This window comes from Petromyzon marinus, chromosome 68 (assembly GCF_048934315.1).
Source record: "Petromyzon marinus isolate PM22_M1 ecotype Great Lakes invasive population chromosome 68, UKy_Petmar_22M1.pri1.0, whole genome shotgun sequence".
In the NCBI taxonomy this organism is placed as follows: domain Eukaryota; kingdom Metazoa; phylum Chordata; class Hyperoartia; order Petromyzontiformes; family Petromyzontidae; genus Petromyzon; species Petromyzon marinus.
In genome coordinates this window covers 5,747,211-5,762,186 of record NC_133734.1, presented here as the reverse complement: position 1 = coordinate 5,762,186, position 14,976 = coordinate 5,747,211, and the positions used below count along the sequence as shown (strand labels likewise).

Genomic DNA, 14,976 nt, shown 5'->3' with positions numbered 1-14,976 from the left:
TCCTAGCTCACGTGAGGTCAGGGTTGGGATCGAACACACGCCCTTCTGCATATCTGGCAAGGTAGTTAACATCTCCAGCTGGTGGTGCATCTATCGGTCATCTCAGTCAGCCAACCCATGGCACCTGCGGGGTTTGTCCCGAGACCCCTGTCAGCAGTGAGCCTTCGACACTTCACGTGGCCTCAAAGTGCACCTGGCCTGGCACAGGCACCATGGTGACGTCACCATCACTTCGTGGCTAATGGTGGGTTACTGGAATTGGCTATAACCCTGCCCATCCCATGTCAATAGTCGACACATACAGTGGGGTTGATGTGAATGGGTGTCAGTGCTGAGCTGGACGTAATGTTCACGTGAATCATCCCGCTTGAAAAGTGATCTAGGGTGCTTAAAGATACTGGGGGGAAGTTGATGAGCCCTACAATATTCCTGTTGGCCACACATTTTTGTTTGCACCTTACCTCTTGGAGCCCATTGCTGATCGTCGCACTTTTAGAGGGAAGTATCTGCAGAGCACAGGAGAAGTAAAAAAAAAATCACTATGCACATGTCCATCAACACGTTCTCAAAATACGCAATTTAAACTTAAACTGCATCCATTTCAAATTCCAAATATTAAAAAATGCACAAAATGTACAACGATAAATAATGAAGCGGTAAATCCGTAGTGAGATCAAATGAGACCTATAGAGTTGCGTAGAGACTCATAAACTAAACTAAAAAATAAGTATTGTTTTAACCAGGTGTAAGGCCGCCACCACTGAGCTGCTAAATATGTTCAGAAGCGACCCCTGGCCACCGCACCCAATGATAGCAGCTCAACCAAGTGGCTGATATCATCACGACGTTGACATTCATAGTGGCAGCCAAATAATCTAGACCCATAGAGATACATAGAGACTCATAGAGATACAGAGACCCATAGAGATACATACAGACCCAGCGAAACACCTAGAGACTCATAAGAGACACACAGATCCAGAGCGGCTCATAGAGATTCAAAGATAACCACAGACATACATAGAGACCCATAGAGATTAATGGATGCCCATAGAGGCACATATATGCCCATAGGCTAAACTAAAACTGTTTTTATTTACCAGACAGGGCCTATCTTAAGTGAGTGCAACAGGTACGGCCGTGGCCTTTAGGTCAACCACGTACATCAATCACTTTGTTCAAGTGCAGTTTGGGGAACGAGGGGTGGGGGAGCTTATAGGCAAGTGCAGCAAAAAGCGATTTCCCTGTTGAGGGAGGGAGGGAGGGAAGGCATGCGATGAGCTATGAAGCGCTTTGTCACAGAAGACCAGCAGTGTTGCACGGGGCTCAGCAAGTAACAACAACACTCACAACACACACACAATACACTCACAACCCACACACACAATACACTCACAACACACACACCCACAATACACTCACAACACACACACACAATACACTCACAACACACACACCCACAATACACTCACAACACACACACCGATAGGAGTGGAAAGTAGTGAAAAAGGTAAGCATGCGACTCGACGTGGATTTATAAATATAAATAAAGTATTTAAGCTCTCGGTTATCCGCATGCAGTTCTACGCGAGTTTGACAAATTAATAACTCTTGGATTTTTTCCTTCAGCCCAAATGTATAATCTAAAAACAGTTATACACTTTTATATCTTGGAAATAATAATTTACTGGTCACACGCTGCTTAATCTTGAAGAAATGGGTTGCTCCGGTTAATCCAATATCCCCGTGATCGCTTCTACACTGCTATCATCCACTCAGTGGGGCTGAGTTTGATTGATGTTGATTGGCTGTGGCTCTGCTATCATCGACAACAACAGTCCCAGACCACACCAAGACAACAACAACAACAGTCCCAGACCACACCAAGACAACAACAACAGCCCCAGACCACACCAAGACAACAACAACAGTCCCAGAGCACACCAAGACAACAACAACAGTCCCAGACCACACCAAGACAACAACAACAGTCCCCAGACCACATCAGGCGTTCTCTGGTTTGCGTTTCTATTCCCTGTTTTGCAATATTTTAACAAATCTTATTCCTCACTCTAGATGCACTATTTTGCAATATGTTTCTCTAATATTAATGTTCGCTTTAGTAGAAAGATAATTAATAATTAGGTAAAAACAAATTGGGCTTTTTTAATTGCTGTATTTATTGTATAATAGGGGGGTTCCCCTTTTTTCTGGCAACAAAACTGAACCTTTTTTACAAAGAATCATGTTACTGCATTAACCACAATATAATATGATGCATTGTCCTTGAAACTGATTGGTCCACACCAGAGACGGCTTTCTTTTGAGCCTCGTCTCAATTGGTGCTAGACCAGAGGACGCCAAAAGGCGTACAGCTCAATGACAATGCCACTATCAAAGTTGATTTTGACCACACGTATTGTGGTTAATGAAGACATTATTCCAAGTAAAAATAGGTTTCAGTTGCGTTGCCAGAAAAAAGGAGGAAAACCCTTTTATTATATGTTGGTACTGGCAAAGGAGGTCTAATGATGTATTTATTGTAGTTACAATTTTTTTGAGACCTGTTGCTATCGTTTTTTTATTTTACAGTTTGGTTTGTGGATGCAACCCCATTCAAGAGCTTCTTAGCTCACAGGGCAACTCTAAATAAACTGCTCTGTCCTGAAACTCTTCTGTGGCGTAAGTTCACTCACCAGCGTCGCGAACGATTGAAAGGCGATGAAACACGATGGAAGATTCATTTTTTAGGCCCCTCCGCCCGCCGTCAGTGATTTTCCTTCCCCTGCGCTGCGACTTCTTCCCTGTCGGTTGCGCCAAGCCGCTCTGGGACATTCCCCGTGCGGTCGCTTAAGCGGCACCGACTGAAGAGAGAGCTGAAAGAACGAGCGAAGTGGTTACTGATCGGCGTCGTCGGTGGCCCTGAAAACAGAAAGCAGCGATCGAGGAGATGCGTAGTCACACAATCACACGAGAGTGAGAGAAAGGGAGATCGCACGGTGTTTGCTCGGCAGCGCAGTGTTGCTAAAACCAGTCAAGCTGCATTCCACATCTTGGCCCCTGCATGGTGGTGTGAGGTTTGGCTACCCTTCACCAGCCTCCTCCACTGAGGCCGATCTTGACACCGCTGGTACCAGTCATCGGCAAGTCCACTCAGCTCCACATCCTCCTGTACCACATCACTCCATCTCTTCTCTAGCACGTGTCGCGCCCGTCTAGCCCCCTCGATCCGGCCGAACAAAAGCTGTTTGGGCATGCGGTGATTGGGCATGCGGGCTACATGGCCCAGCCAACGCAACCTTGCCGACCGGATGAGCTCACCGATGGGACCTTGCCCAGATCTTTCAAGGATTTGTGAGCTCCTCACACAATCCAGCCTGGTTAAACCCAGGATTGATCAGAGGCATGCCAGCCTAAATGTTTCTAACCGGCGGAGATGTTCCATTAGGGGGATCCACAGACACAACACAACAACCGCCATTCGCCACTAAGTGGCGGTGACGTCACCACGACGCTTGTGCCAGGCCATGTGCACCTTGAGGCCACGTGAAGTGTCAAACGCCCGCTGGCAGGAGGTCACGGGGCAGACCCAGCAGGTGCCACGGGTCGACTGACTGAGATGACCGAGATGACTGGTTGATGCACCACCTGTGCCCCCCCCCCCCCCCACACAGACACATACACACACAGACACGTACACACGTACACATACACAGATACACACACAAAAACACACACATACACACAGATACAAAGACATACACAGACACACATACACAGGCACACATACATATACACAACAACAACAACAACCGCCATTCGCCACTAAGTGGCGGTGACGTCACCACGACGCTTGTGCCAGGCTATGTGCACCCTGAGGCCACGTGAAGTATCGAACGCCCGCTGGCAGGAGGTCACGGGGCAGACCCAGGTGCCACGGGTCGACTGACTGAGATGACTGGCTGATGCACCACCTGTGCCCCCTACTGTGCCAACCTGCTGTGCTTTAGCCACCCGGCGCTCCGCTCGCTGTTGTGAGCGTCGCTCCTCCGCCCTCCGTTGTTGTTGGAGGGCGACTGCCTCCAACTGCCCAGTAGCATCCTTCACGAGCCTCCTCCACAGAGGCCGATCTTGACACCGCTGGTACCAGTCATCGGCAAGTCCACTCAGCTCCACGTCCTCCTGTACCACATCACTCCATCTCTTCTCTAGCCCGTGCCGCGCCCGCTTAGCCCCCTCAATCCGGCCAAACAAAAGCTGTTTCGGCATGCGGTGGCTGGGCATGCGGGCTACATGACCCAGCCATCGCAGCCTTGCCTGCCGGAGGAGCTCACCGATGGGACCCTGCCCAGATCTTTCAAGGATTTGTGAGCTCCTCACACAATCCAGTCTGGTTAAACCGAGGATGGATCGGAGGCAGGCCAGCCTAAATGTTTCTAACCGGCGAAGATGTTCCATTAGGGGGGTCCACGTTTCGCAAGCGTAGAGAAGGGAGGGAATGACCGTGGCCGAGAAGACCTGAAGCTTAGTGCGGAGCGACAGACCAGGTAGCTTCCACACAGCGTTACGCAACCGATGAAAAGATATTGCCGCTCGACTGATTCGGAGTGAGACCTCTGCTGTTAAACTGGAGCCAGTCATAAGCACACTGCCCAGGTATGGGAAACTCTCCACTCTCTCCACAACTGCCCCATCACCGATTGGGAGTTGTGGGGGTGGAGTGTCCGATGGTACAAAATACCCAGGCAGGTGCTTAGTTTTGGTGGGGCTGATGGTAAGGCCCCACCTCTTAGTGGCACGCTCCAGTCTCAGCAGCAGCGTCTCCAACTCCTCCTCTGACTGAGCAGCTATTACCAAGTCATCAGCATACATAACGTGGTTGAGCAATAGGGAGCCATCCCTTGACCGCACCCGGGCATCGATTAGCCTCCCATTATATCTGTACCATATGGAGATTCCCCCGGTACAGCTATTGAAGGCTTCACGAACTACGTGGTCAAAATAGATGTTAAATAATGTGGGAGCCAGAGGACATCCCTGTCGCACCCCAAGGTGTACAGGGAATGGCTCTGACTCCCGGCCACGTAGTTTTACCCGGGCCCGCTCACCATCATGAAGGTCCTTAATGATCGTGAGCAGAGGGTCAGGTACTCCAAAAGCACGAAGAACGACCCAGAGCCCAGGCCTACTGATGGTATCATAGGCCTTGACCAGGTCAATAAAGCAGAGATGTAGGTCTTGTTGGAATTCCCTACACCTCTGCTGTAGCAGACGGACAGAAAATATGGCATCTGTGCAGGACCGCCCTTTCCTGAAACCGCATTGGGGCTCCGCAAGCCTCTCCTCAGCGTGCCTGGCAAGGCGATGCTGAATAATCCTTGCCAGGACCTTTCCCGGCACACTGAGGAGTGAGATGCCCCTGTAGTTGTTACAGTCTGTGCGGTCCCCCTTCTTAAAAAGGGGGACCACCAGGGCATCCTTCCAATCCTGCGGAACCCGTCCAGTGGTCCAGACTGTTGTTATGATGTCATATAGGGCAGTCTGTGCACAAACGCCACCCTCCCTCAGCATTTCGCTTGGGAGATCATCTCTGCCCGCTGCCTTTCCTGGTCTCAGACTCCGGATCGCCTTCAATACTTCCTCAGCAGATGGCACCTCAGCCAGCCACTCACAGGGGGTGACTTCATCCAATATTTGAGGCACCGCAGCCTCAGCAGGGTCATCCTCACTTTGTGCCACGATGTTTTCCTGGCTGAGGGATTTTCCCTCCCCCAGGATCTCACAGAAATGCTCAGCAAATCTGCGAACCTGTTCCTGGGGGTCGGAAATTGGATCACCGTTTTTTCCCCTAATGATGGTAATAGGTGTGGCGCTGCAGGTTACTTTTTTGATGGAGTTAAATAGAGATTTGTGATCACGGGCCACTGAGGCAGACTCCATCTCCTCAGCAACCCGCGACCACCACCCATCCTTGCAGCGCCTCACGGCTCTCCGAACCTCCGAGCGAAGGCTGCGGTAAGCCTCCTCATTCTCTGACGTGGGATTCTGTAGCCGATGACAGTGGGCCTGTCGCTTTTTCTCAACCATCGTGAACAACTCCTCTATCATCCAGGGTGTCTGGGGAGGTCTGGACCGCGTACCCAAAGCAGCCATTGCAGCTGCATGAGTCACAGTCCTAAACCTCGCCCATTTACCCTCGACATCAGGAGGAGTCGGGGACGATGCCAATCCCAGCCGCAAGCGATGATGAAATTCTCGCTTGCAACTTTCATCAGATAACTGAGACCAGGCCACTTTAGGTTGGAATGGGGTCCTGGGTGTACACCCACCACCGGAGTGGAAGAATGGCAGGCGCATCTTACAGATGACTAGTCGATGGTCAGAGGGCAGATCAGCTCCACGGTAGGTCCTGGTGTCAAGGACATGGGCTCGCATTCGCTGGTCCGTCACTATGTAATCCAGCAGATGTTCTTGCTTGGACCCGGCATGCATCCATGATGTTGTGTGGATGCGCCGATGCCGGAACAGCGTGTTGGTAATTACAAGCCCATGGGCTGCACAAAAATCTAGCAGCCTCCTACCGTTGTTATTGAGCTGATCTGGCCCATGCCCTCCAATCACTCCAGACCAGGTGCCAGTATCATGACCAACTCGGGCATTGAAGTCACCCAACATGATGACTCTATCCCGAGGGGCCACTTTAGCCAGCACCTGTGACAGGAGGTCATAGAAGGCATCTGACTCATCGGCTTTGCCTGCATCCCTCCACGGATGTTCATCTTCGGTGGGGGCATAAGTAACCACGACCACCATTCCTCGCCTCCGGTTGATGGGAAGGCGAGCCCAAAGTAGCCTGGGGCTTACAGCTTCCCACACCTCACCGCCACGCTCCCACGCCCCCTTCATTCTTTTGTTCAAAAGAAGACCCACACCCTGTTGTTTGGCAGTCTGCTGCCCCGAGTAGAGGACTGTCCACCCCTCATGGTGGCAGGAGCCAGAGCCGGTCCACCGGACCTCCTGAATGCCGCATAGATCCAGGCGGTACCGGTCCAGCTCCCGACAGAGGAGTGGCAGCCTCTCCTCTGCAGTGAGCGTTCGAACATTCCACGTGGCCAACCGTAGTGGCTTTTCGTTGTTTCTGGAGTAGCCCCGAGGGTAGGTATTCAATCTCCTGGCTCCGCCAATTGGGGTTTGGCCAGGAGACGTCATAGACGCCTGGCCCCCCGGGGCCTCCGGCACAAGCTTAGTTGTTACATATTTCAGTTGAATTCGTAGTTTCGTGGTAATTAATTGAAGGTGGAGGGGTTACCAGCCCCTCGCACCCGTCCAGAGCCCCCGTTTAGCCCCTGTGGTGGACACATTTGCCATGAGGGGAGGAGCCAATCAAAATTGGATCTCCCCCCACAGCGCTGTCCACGACAGAGTTGCCCGTCCGGCACCGCGAGGAGGTAGGGGGTTGTTTTGCCGGACACATATACACAGACACACAGACAGACACATACACAGACACACACAGACACACGCACACAGATACACAGAAACACACGCAGATACACACACACAGACACACAGATACACAAAGACACACACAGACTGAGACAGATACACAGATATAACAGACACACACAGACAAACACACCCACACAGATACACACACGGATACAAAGACATACAACAACCGCCATTCGTCACTAAGTGGCGGTGACGTCAACACGACGTTTGTGCCAGGCCAGGCATACACAAACACATACACAGGCATACACAGACACACGCACACAGATACACAGAAACACACGCAGATACACACAAACAGACACGCACACAGACACACAGATACACACACACAGATACACAGACACATACACAGATACACACCCACACATACACACGCAGAAACACACACAGACACACACATACATACACATACATACACAGACACAAACATCCGCGTCTCACCTGTGCCACTTGGATGACGATCAGCCTGGTCCAGACAGACACAGAGGCAGCCTCAGGCAGACACAGACACAGAGACAGCCTCAGACAGACACAGACACACACAGAGGCAGCCTCAGACAGTCACAGACACACAGAGACAGCCTCAGATAGACACAGACACACAAAGACAGCCTCAGACAGACACAGAGACAACCTCAGACAGACACAGACACACAAGGACAGCCTCAGACAGACACAGACACACAGAGACAGCCTCAGACAGACACAGAGACAGCCTCAGACAGACACAGAGACAGCCTCAGACAGACACAGAGAGACAGCATCAGACAGACACAGAGACACAGAGACAGCCTCAGACAGACACAGAGACAGACACAGACACACAGACAGCCTCGGTGTGTCTCTTAACAACCCCCCCGAGGTCACCGAGCTCCTTGCTTCCTGTTCGCGTGGGACTGAAGACTTCCCTGTCCTTGAGTTTCGGTTTAACGACCGCTCCTGATTCTTATCGCTCCGTCGCGAGCCTCTAGCGGCAGGCGGTGACACGGATTTCCTTTTGTGAGAGAGAGGATGTGGAGATGACCCGAATATTCACTCCCTCGCCTGGTGTACAAGAGGTCGTGGGTTCGTTCCCCGACCTTGACGATGCCCTTGTGGATGTGGAGTCTGTGAGTGTCTCTCTCATCAGCATCATCACGGTGGTGAGATGTTGACTACCTCGCCTGGTCTACAGGAGGTCGTGGATTCAGTCCCAACCCTGACGATGCCTATTGCTGTAAATGCGGAGTCTGCGTCTCTCTTCCCATGATCGCGTGGAATTTTCTCCGGGTTCCCCCGGTTTTCCCCTCCAAATTTACCATCAACGTCACCACGCGTGCAGAGTCTCTGTTTGCTGCTAGAAATTCCTAAGTGATGATGAAATCAGCCACTGCGTAGAGCTGCGATTATTTGTGATGGCCAGAGTCACTTTTTAAAAAGAGCTTCACAGCTCAGTGGGGCCTTACACCTGGTACATAAAATAGTTTAGTTTATGGGTCTATATGGATATATGTGCGTCTCTGTGGACCTCTATGTGTATCTATGAGTCTTTGTCTGCCGCTGTAAGTTTCCACAACGGTGATGATGACGATGTCAGCCACTGCGTTGAGCTCCCATTCGTGGCCAAGTGGCTTTTGAAAAAGAGCCACGTAGCTCAGCGGGTTCTTACCTGGCAACATAATAATAGTAGCTTAGTAAATAGTTTATAGTTTACATTTTGACGTAAAACTTTAGTGACTGCAGGAATTCATTGGTTCTTTCGGTAAAGTCAAGTAGATAAAAAATAATAATAAAAAAAAACACCAATGTAGACTGTATTATTTGTATTTTTATTTTTAATTCTTATTCACTTTTTTTTCTATCTATGTGACTTTACCTAAAAAAACAGATCATAGTTTTGAGATTGTTTATAGTCACCCGTCCAGTATTACTGGTACCAGCGGTGTTAAGCGCGCCCTCTGTGGAGGAGGCTAGTGAAGGATGCCACTGGGCAGTGCCAGGCTAGGTGCACGTTGAGGAAGCTACTGGGGCAGTTGGAGGCAGTCGCCCTCCAGCAACAACAGCGGAGGGCAGAGGAGCGACGCTCACAACAACGAGCGGAGCACCATGCAGCTAAAACAGAGCAAATTGGCATAGTAGGGGGCACAGGTGGTGCATTGGTCAGTAATCTCGGTCATCTTAGTCAGTCGACCCGTGGCACCTGCTGGGTCTGCCCCGTGACCTCCTGCCAGCGGGCGTTCGACACTTCACGTGGCCTTGGGGTGCACCTAGCCTGGCACAAGCGCCGTGGTGACGTCACCGCCACTTAGTGGCGAATGGCGTTTGTTGTTGTTGTTGTTGCCTGTGTGTGTGCCTATGTCTGTGTGTCTGTCTGTGTGTGTGTCTGTGTGTGTATTTTTAGACTGCCCTATATGACATCATAACAACAGTCTGGACCACTGGACGGGTTCCGCAGGATTGGAAGGATGCCCTGGTGGTCCCCCTTTTTAAGAAGGGGGACCGCACAGACTGTAACAACTACAGGGGCATCTCACTCCTCAGTGTGCCGGGAAAGGTCCTGGCAAGGATTATTCAGCATCGCCTTGCCAGGCACGCTGAGGAGAGGCTTGCGGAGCCCCAATGCGGTTTCAGGAAAGGGCGGTCCTGCACAGATGCCATATTTTCTGTCCGTCTGCTACAGCAGAGGTGTAGGGAATTCCAACAAGACCTACATCTCTGCTTTATTGACCTGGTCAAGGCCTATGATACCATCAGTAGGCCTGGGCTCTGGGTCGTTCTTCGTGCTTTTGGAGTACCTGACCCTCTGCTCACGATCATTAAGGACCTTCATAATGGTGAGCGGGCCCGGGTAAAACTACGTGGCCGGGAGTCAGAGCCATTCCCTGTACACCTTGGGGTGCGACAGGGATGTCCTCTGGCTCCCACATTATTTAACATCTATTTTGACCACGTAGTTCGTGAAGCCTTCAATAGCTGTACCGGGGGAATCTCCATATGGTACAGATATAATGGGAGGCTAATCGATGCCCGGGTGCGGTCAAGGGATGGCTCCCTATTGCTCAACCACGTTATGTATGCTGATGACTTGGTAATAGCTGCTCAGTCAGAGGAGGAGTTGGAGACGCTGCTGCTGAGACTGGAGCGTGCCACTAAGAGGTGGGGCCTTACCATCAGCCCCACCAAAACCAAGCACCTGCCTGGGTATTTTGTACCATCGGACACTCCACCCCCACAACTCCCAATCGGTGATGGGGCAGTTGTGGAGAGAGTGGAGAGTTTCCCATACCTGGGCAGTGTGCTTATGACTGGCACCAGTTTAACAGCAGAGGTCTCACTCCGAATCAGTCGAGCGGCAATATCTTTTCATCGGTTGCGTAACGCTGTGTGGAAGCTACCTGGTCTGTCGCTCCGCACTAAGCTTCAGGTCTTCTCGGCCACGGTCATTCCCTCCCTTCTCTACGCTTGCGAAACGTGGACCCCCCTAATGGAACATCTTCACCGGTTAGAAACATTTAGGCTGGCCTGCCTACGATCCATCCTGGGTTTAACCAGACTGGATTGTGTGAGGAGCTCACAAATCCTTGAAAGATCTGGGCAGGGTCCCATCGGTGAGCTCCTCCGGCAGGCAAGGCTGCGATGGCTGGGTCATGTAGCCCGCATGCCCAGCCACCGCATGCCGAAACAGCTTTTGTTTGGCCGGATTGAGGGGGCTAAGCGGGCGCGGCACGGGCTAGAGAAGAGATGGAGTGATGTGGTACAGGAGGACGTGGAGCTGAGTGGACTTGCCGATGACTGGTACCAGCGGTGTCAAGATCGGCCTCTGTGGAGGAGGCTCGTGAAGGATGCTACTGGGCAGTTGGAGGCAGTCGCCCTCCAACAACAACGGAGGGCGGAGGAGCGACGCTCACAACAGCGAGCGGAGCGCCGGGTGGCTAAAGCACAGCAGGTTGGCACAGTAGGGGGCACAGGTGGTGCATCAGCCAGTCATCTCAGTCAGTCGACCCGTGGCACCTGGGTCTGCCCCGTGACCTCCTGCCAGCGGGCGTTCGACACTTCACGTGGCCTCAGGGTGCACATAGCCTGGCACAAGCGTCGTGGTGACGTCACCGCCACTTAGTGGCGAATGGCGGTTGTTGTTGTATCTGTGTGTCTGTGTCTGTGTGTGTATCTGTGTGTCTGTGTCTGTGTGTGTGTCTGTGTGTCTTTGTCTCTGTATCTGTGTGTGTGTCGTTGTGTATGTGTGTCTTCTCGCTAACAGCACTTGCCCGCTACGAGTCTGTTTAAGGATACACGTGGGATCTTTGTCACCGGCCATAACATGTGAAGTGAAGCTTCAAATCAAGATGTGAAGTTACCCATCACTTCTGCTTTCTTTATTGTTCTTGTGAATCAACTCCACGCCTACGTGTTTGTCCGTCTACCTGTTTGTCTGCCTGTCCCTCTGCCTGTTTGTCTGTCCGTGTAAAACATTCTGAAATCTCAACTCGTACTTTGTAGAGTTGTGTTTGTTGTTGTCATTCTCAAGCACAACAATGACATCGGTCAGAGGTTTGGTTAACACCAGTTGGGGTCTCTCCATTCTCTTTAAAAAATATTTCAGAAAAGTCTATTGGTTTATTTTTTTGTAATTATCTAAAGATTAATGATGAACCTATTTAGCGTGATTGTGTTCAGTGTTGTCCTGCCTCCCGCACCTACCAATTATCCACGGTTGTCTACGTACAGTGCCAAAAAAAGTTCAACGTACATACGTAGCGTAATAGTGCCGGCTGGTGGACAGCAGCGGCAACTGTGGTGGACAGGTCACGCTGGCAGCATAAAAGGAGCCAAGAGAGGACTCGTCTCGTCGTCGCTGCTGTCTCCGCTAGATGTTGCGCTACGAGATAGTAGTTGGTTATCTCAGTTAATTGCATGCCCATGTATGGAGTGGTTGGGTGTGGCTGCTTTGGAACGAAATGAATCCACGACTGGAAGGGGAATTGCGGTGTCTCCTCTATATGTTGATGGGCACCAACGTAGGTGCCTCACTTTTTTATTGAAAGCAAAAGAAAAACCATCGTGACATCACGGTAAAGTTTCTCAATTTCTGGGCAGTGTGGGTGATATATTTGCGTCGTGCTCGCAGTCCGGTGACACCTTCATACATTGTGTCCCCCACGTTTTTATTGCTCCGTGTGAAGTGACACTGACGACTGAGTACTCAGAGCCTCTTTATTGAAGACACAGAGCGACCTGCACTCGGCCCGGCACTTGATTCTTCACTCTGTGTAGTCGCCCCTTCCCTCAAGCGTCTCCCCCCCCCCACTCCTCGTGCTCTACCCCCTTTCATGCTCCTCGGAGCCCCATTTAAAAACTTTCTATCGCCTCCGGGCTCGCATCAGTTTCCGGAATTTTTTCCCCTTTCAAATATTTTCCTTACGATTGGTTAAAACCCCTTCCGCCTCCCGGACCCATCTTCGACGAGGCATATTTTTTTTTCCAACCGGAGGCCCCTGGCCTAATTTTTGAAAGTCAACTCAGCTGCACATTGACCTGGGGTGAGCGCTTCTCAAGTTTGGTCGTTTGCAACTGGATGAATTTAAGTGAGGGAGCTCCTGGACCGTATTTTGGGGCTCGCCAGATTTGTGCCCAGCTCTGCTGAGCGATGTCATGCCGCACAAAACCCATTTCAGAGTTTCCTGGTTACCGGTCTGGTACCACTCCCACCCCTTCTCCCTGGAGCCGATAGGCTTCTGACAGTCTGCAGATGTCCCTGCGTTTCCAGCCAACCAAAATGTGGGGTGGGGAATCACTGAATGAAGTTCAATATCAGATCGGACCCTCACAGTCAAAGCAAGAAAAATAAGAGCAGGTTGTATTGCCCTTTCTGGCATAAAACAGTCGTGTTAAGATGTTCAAACACCAAATAGAAACCTCATGCTAGGAATCGTGTCTGCATTAACCACACGCAGTACTTGTGGTGAACATTCAAACAAAAACTTGCTCTGATAATAATAAATGGTTTTGTCTCTGAGATTGATTGGTCCACACCAGAGACAGCAGACTTCTTTAGGGCCCAGTCTCACCACCAGTGTCAGGCCATAGAACGCTCAAAGGCGAGCAGCACTTTTGCATGTTCACCACAAGGACCCTGTGTGTGGTTAACGCAGTGACACAGTTCCTTGTAGAAGGTTTCTATTTGATGTTTTAACATCTTAACACGAATGTTTTAGTGCCTGAAAGGGTTAAAACCTCTTGTTATGTTTTCATACTTTAATACTCGCAAAAAAATATATCCCGTTTTGTAGCTGCTCACCCCCAGTCAAGTTTAGGATGATGTACTCTATCGGAATTCAATGGTTTTGTTTGCACTCACTGTATGGAGTTTAATACAAAATATGACTCTCACAGAATCAAGTTAAAGATGAAATAGGACATCGGAATACCGTATACACAGAATCTCAGAAATTATAAAATCGTACATTAGCATAACATTGATTCATAAGCAGCACGATCGACTATATGAACAGATTAATATAAAAATACGTAAACACCTGACATCAATACAGAGGTTTTGTATGCTCTGCGAACCGCGAAATGTAATACAAATTCCATGGGGCCATGGCGCTGCTCAAGTGATCAGCTTGCCGTCTGTTTTGTTGTACAGTACTTCATGGTGCACAATCATTTTGCCCTTATTCATGGACCCAAGCATGCAACGAGTGGTGAGAGTGAGAGGGAGTTGCGTCTGTGGTCTTGAGGAAGGGGGCGTGGCTGGGCTGAGCCCCTCCTCCTTCTAACCAGACCTCCCCCCCCATCTTCTCATTGTCATCATAATCGTCGTTAATACTTCTTAATTTTAATCGTCGTTAATATTAAAAGGTATGTAAAGTTAAAGTCGTGTTTATTTTTTATTACGTAACATATTTTAGTTAATTATAGGCAACTTAGTTAAGCTCTGATGAGACTAACCACACCCGTGGTTCCCCTACCCCCCTACAACCCATAGGCCCCCTGTAACTTTACCAAACCGCGAGGGTTTTCAGGAACCTGAACCCTCGCGGTTGGCCAGGGATTACTCTACATACATACAGGGGTCGCATGGGAGACTGCTCGAATAGGAGCCTCTCATCACTAACGACGAGCGTCTGCGTACGGCAAGGGGCATATTGAGAGACTTCTACGCAGCACGGCCATTGCAGGGTACAGCTCTCGATCAAATTTTCCTTGAAATCGATGCAGCAGCGACATGGAGTCGGCGCTGTAGAATGACAAGACGCCCGCCTCCCAGTCCACGTGAACCCCGACTCTTTTGGGAGCATCTCGCACCATCAGTTTTGTTTCCGTCTCGTTATGTACCGCCTTGTAGGCATTACCCCATTTCTTAAGGCTCCACGAAACTTCATTGAACCCAATTTTACAGGCTTTGTCATAACCTTTCCGTGGTATTGAGTCATACGTGACACCGATGACGAATTTCTCACAACCTCTCACGTCCACCTC

The 14,976-nt window shown here is 50.4% G+C and overlaps 2 protein-coding genes across 3 annotated transcripts in view; both read right to left on the bottom strand.

The window, feature by feature from the left end:
* LOC142906628 (uncharacterized) overlaps nt 1-8,461 on the bottom strand; it is a 90,664-nt gene extending 82,203 nt beyond the window's left edge. For both annotated transcript variants that reach the window (XM_076054849.1, XM_076054850.1), the window contains exons 1-3: nt 7,957-8,461; nt 2,697-2,876; nt 462-506 (exon numbers count right to left, since the gene is read on the bottom strand). In XM_076054849.1, coding sequence (XP_075910964.1) covers nt 462-506; nt 2,697-2,744 — 93 coding nt within the window. In that variant the 5' untranslated portion in view covers nt 2,745-2,876; nt 7,957-8,461. The remainder of the gene's footprint in view (nt 1-461; nt 507-2,696; nt 2,877-7,956) is intronic.
* Nucleotides 2,898-14,976, bottom strand: part of LOC116956853 (uncharacterized) — a 40,213-nt gene continuing 28,134 nt past the window's right edge. The window contains exon 11 of the mRNA XM_076054930.1: nt 2,898-2,922. Within this exon, the coding sequence (XP_075911045.1) occupies nt 2,898-2,922 (25 nt within the window). The remainder of the gene's footprint in view (nt 2,923-14,976) is intronic.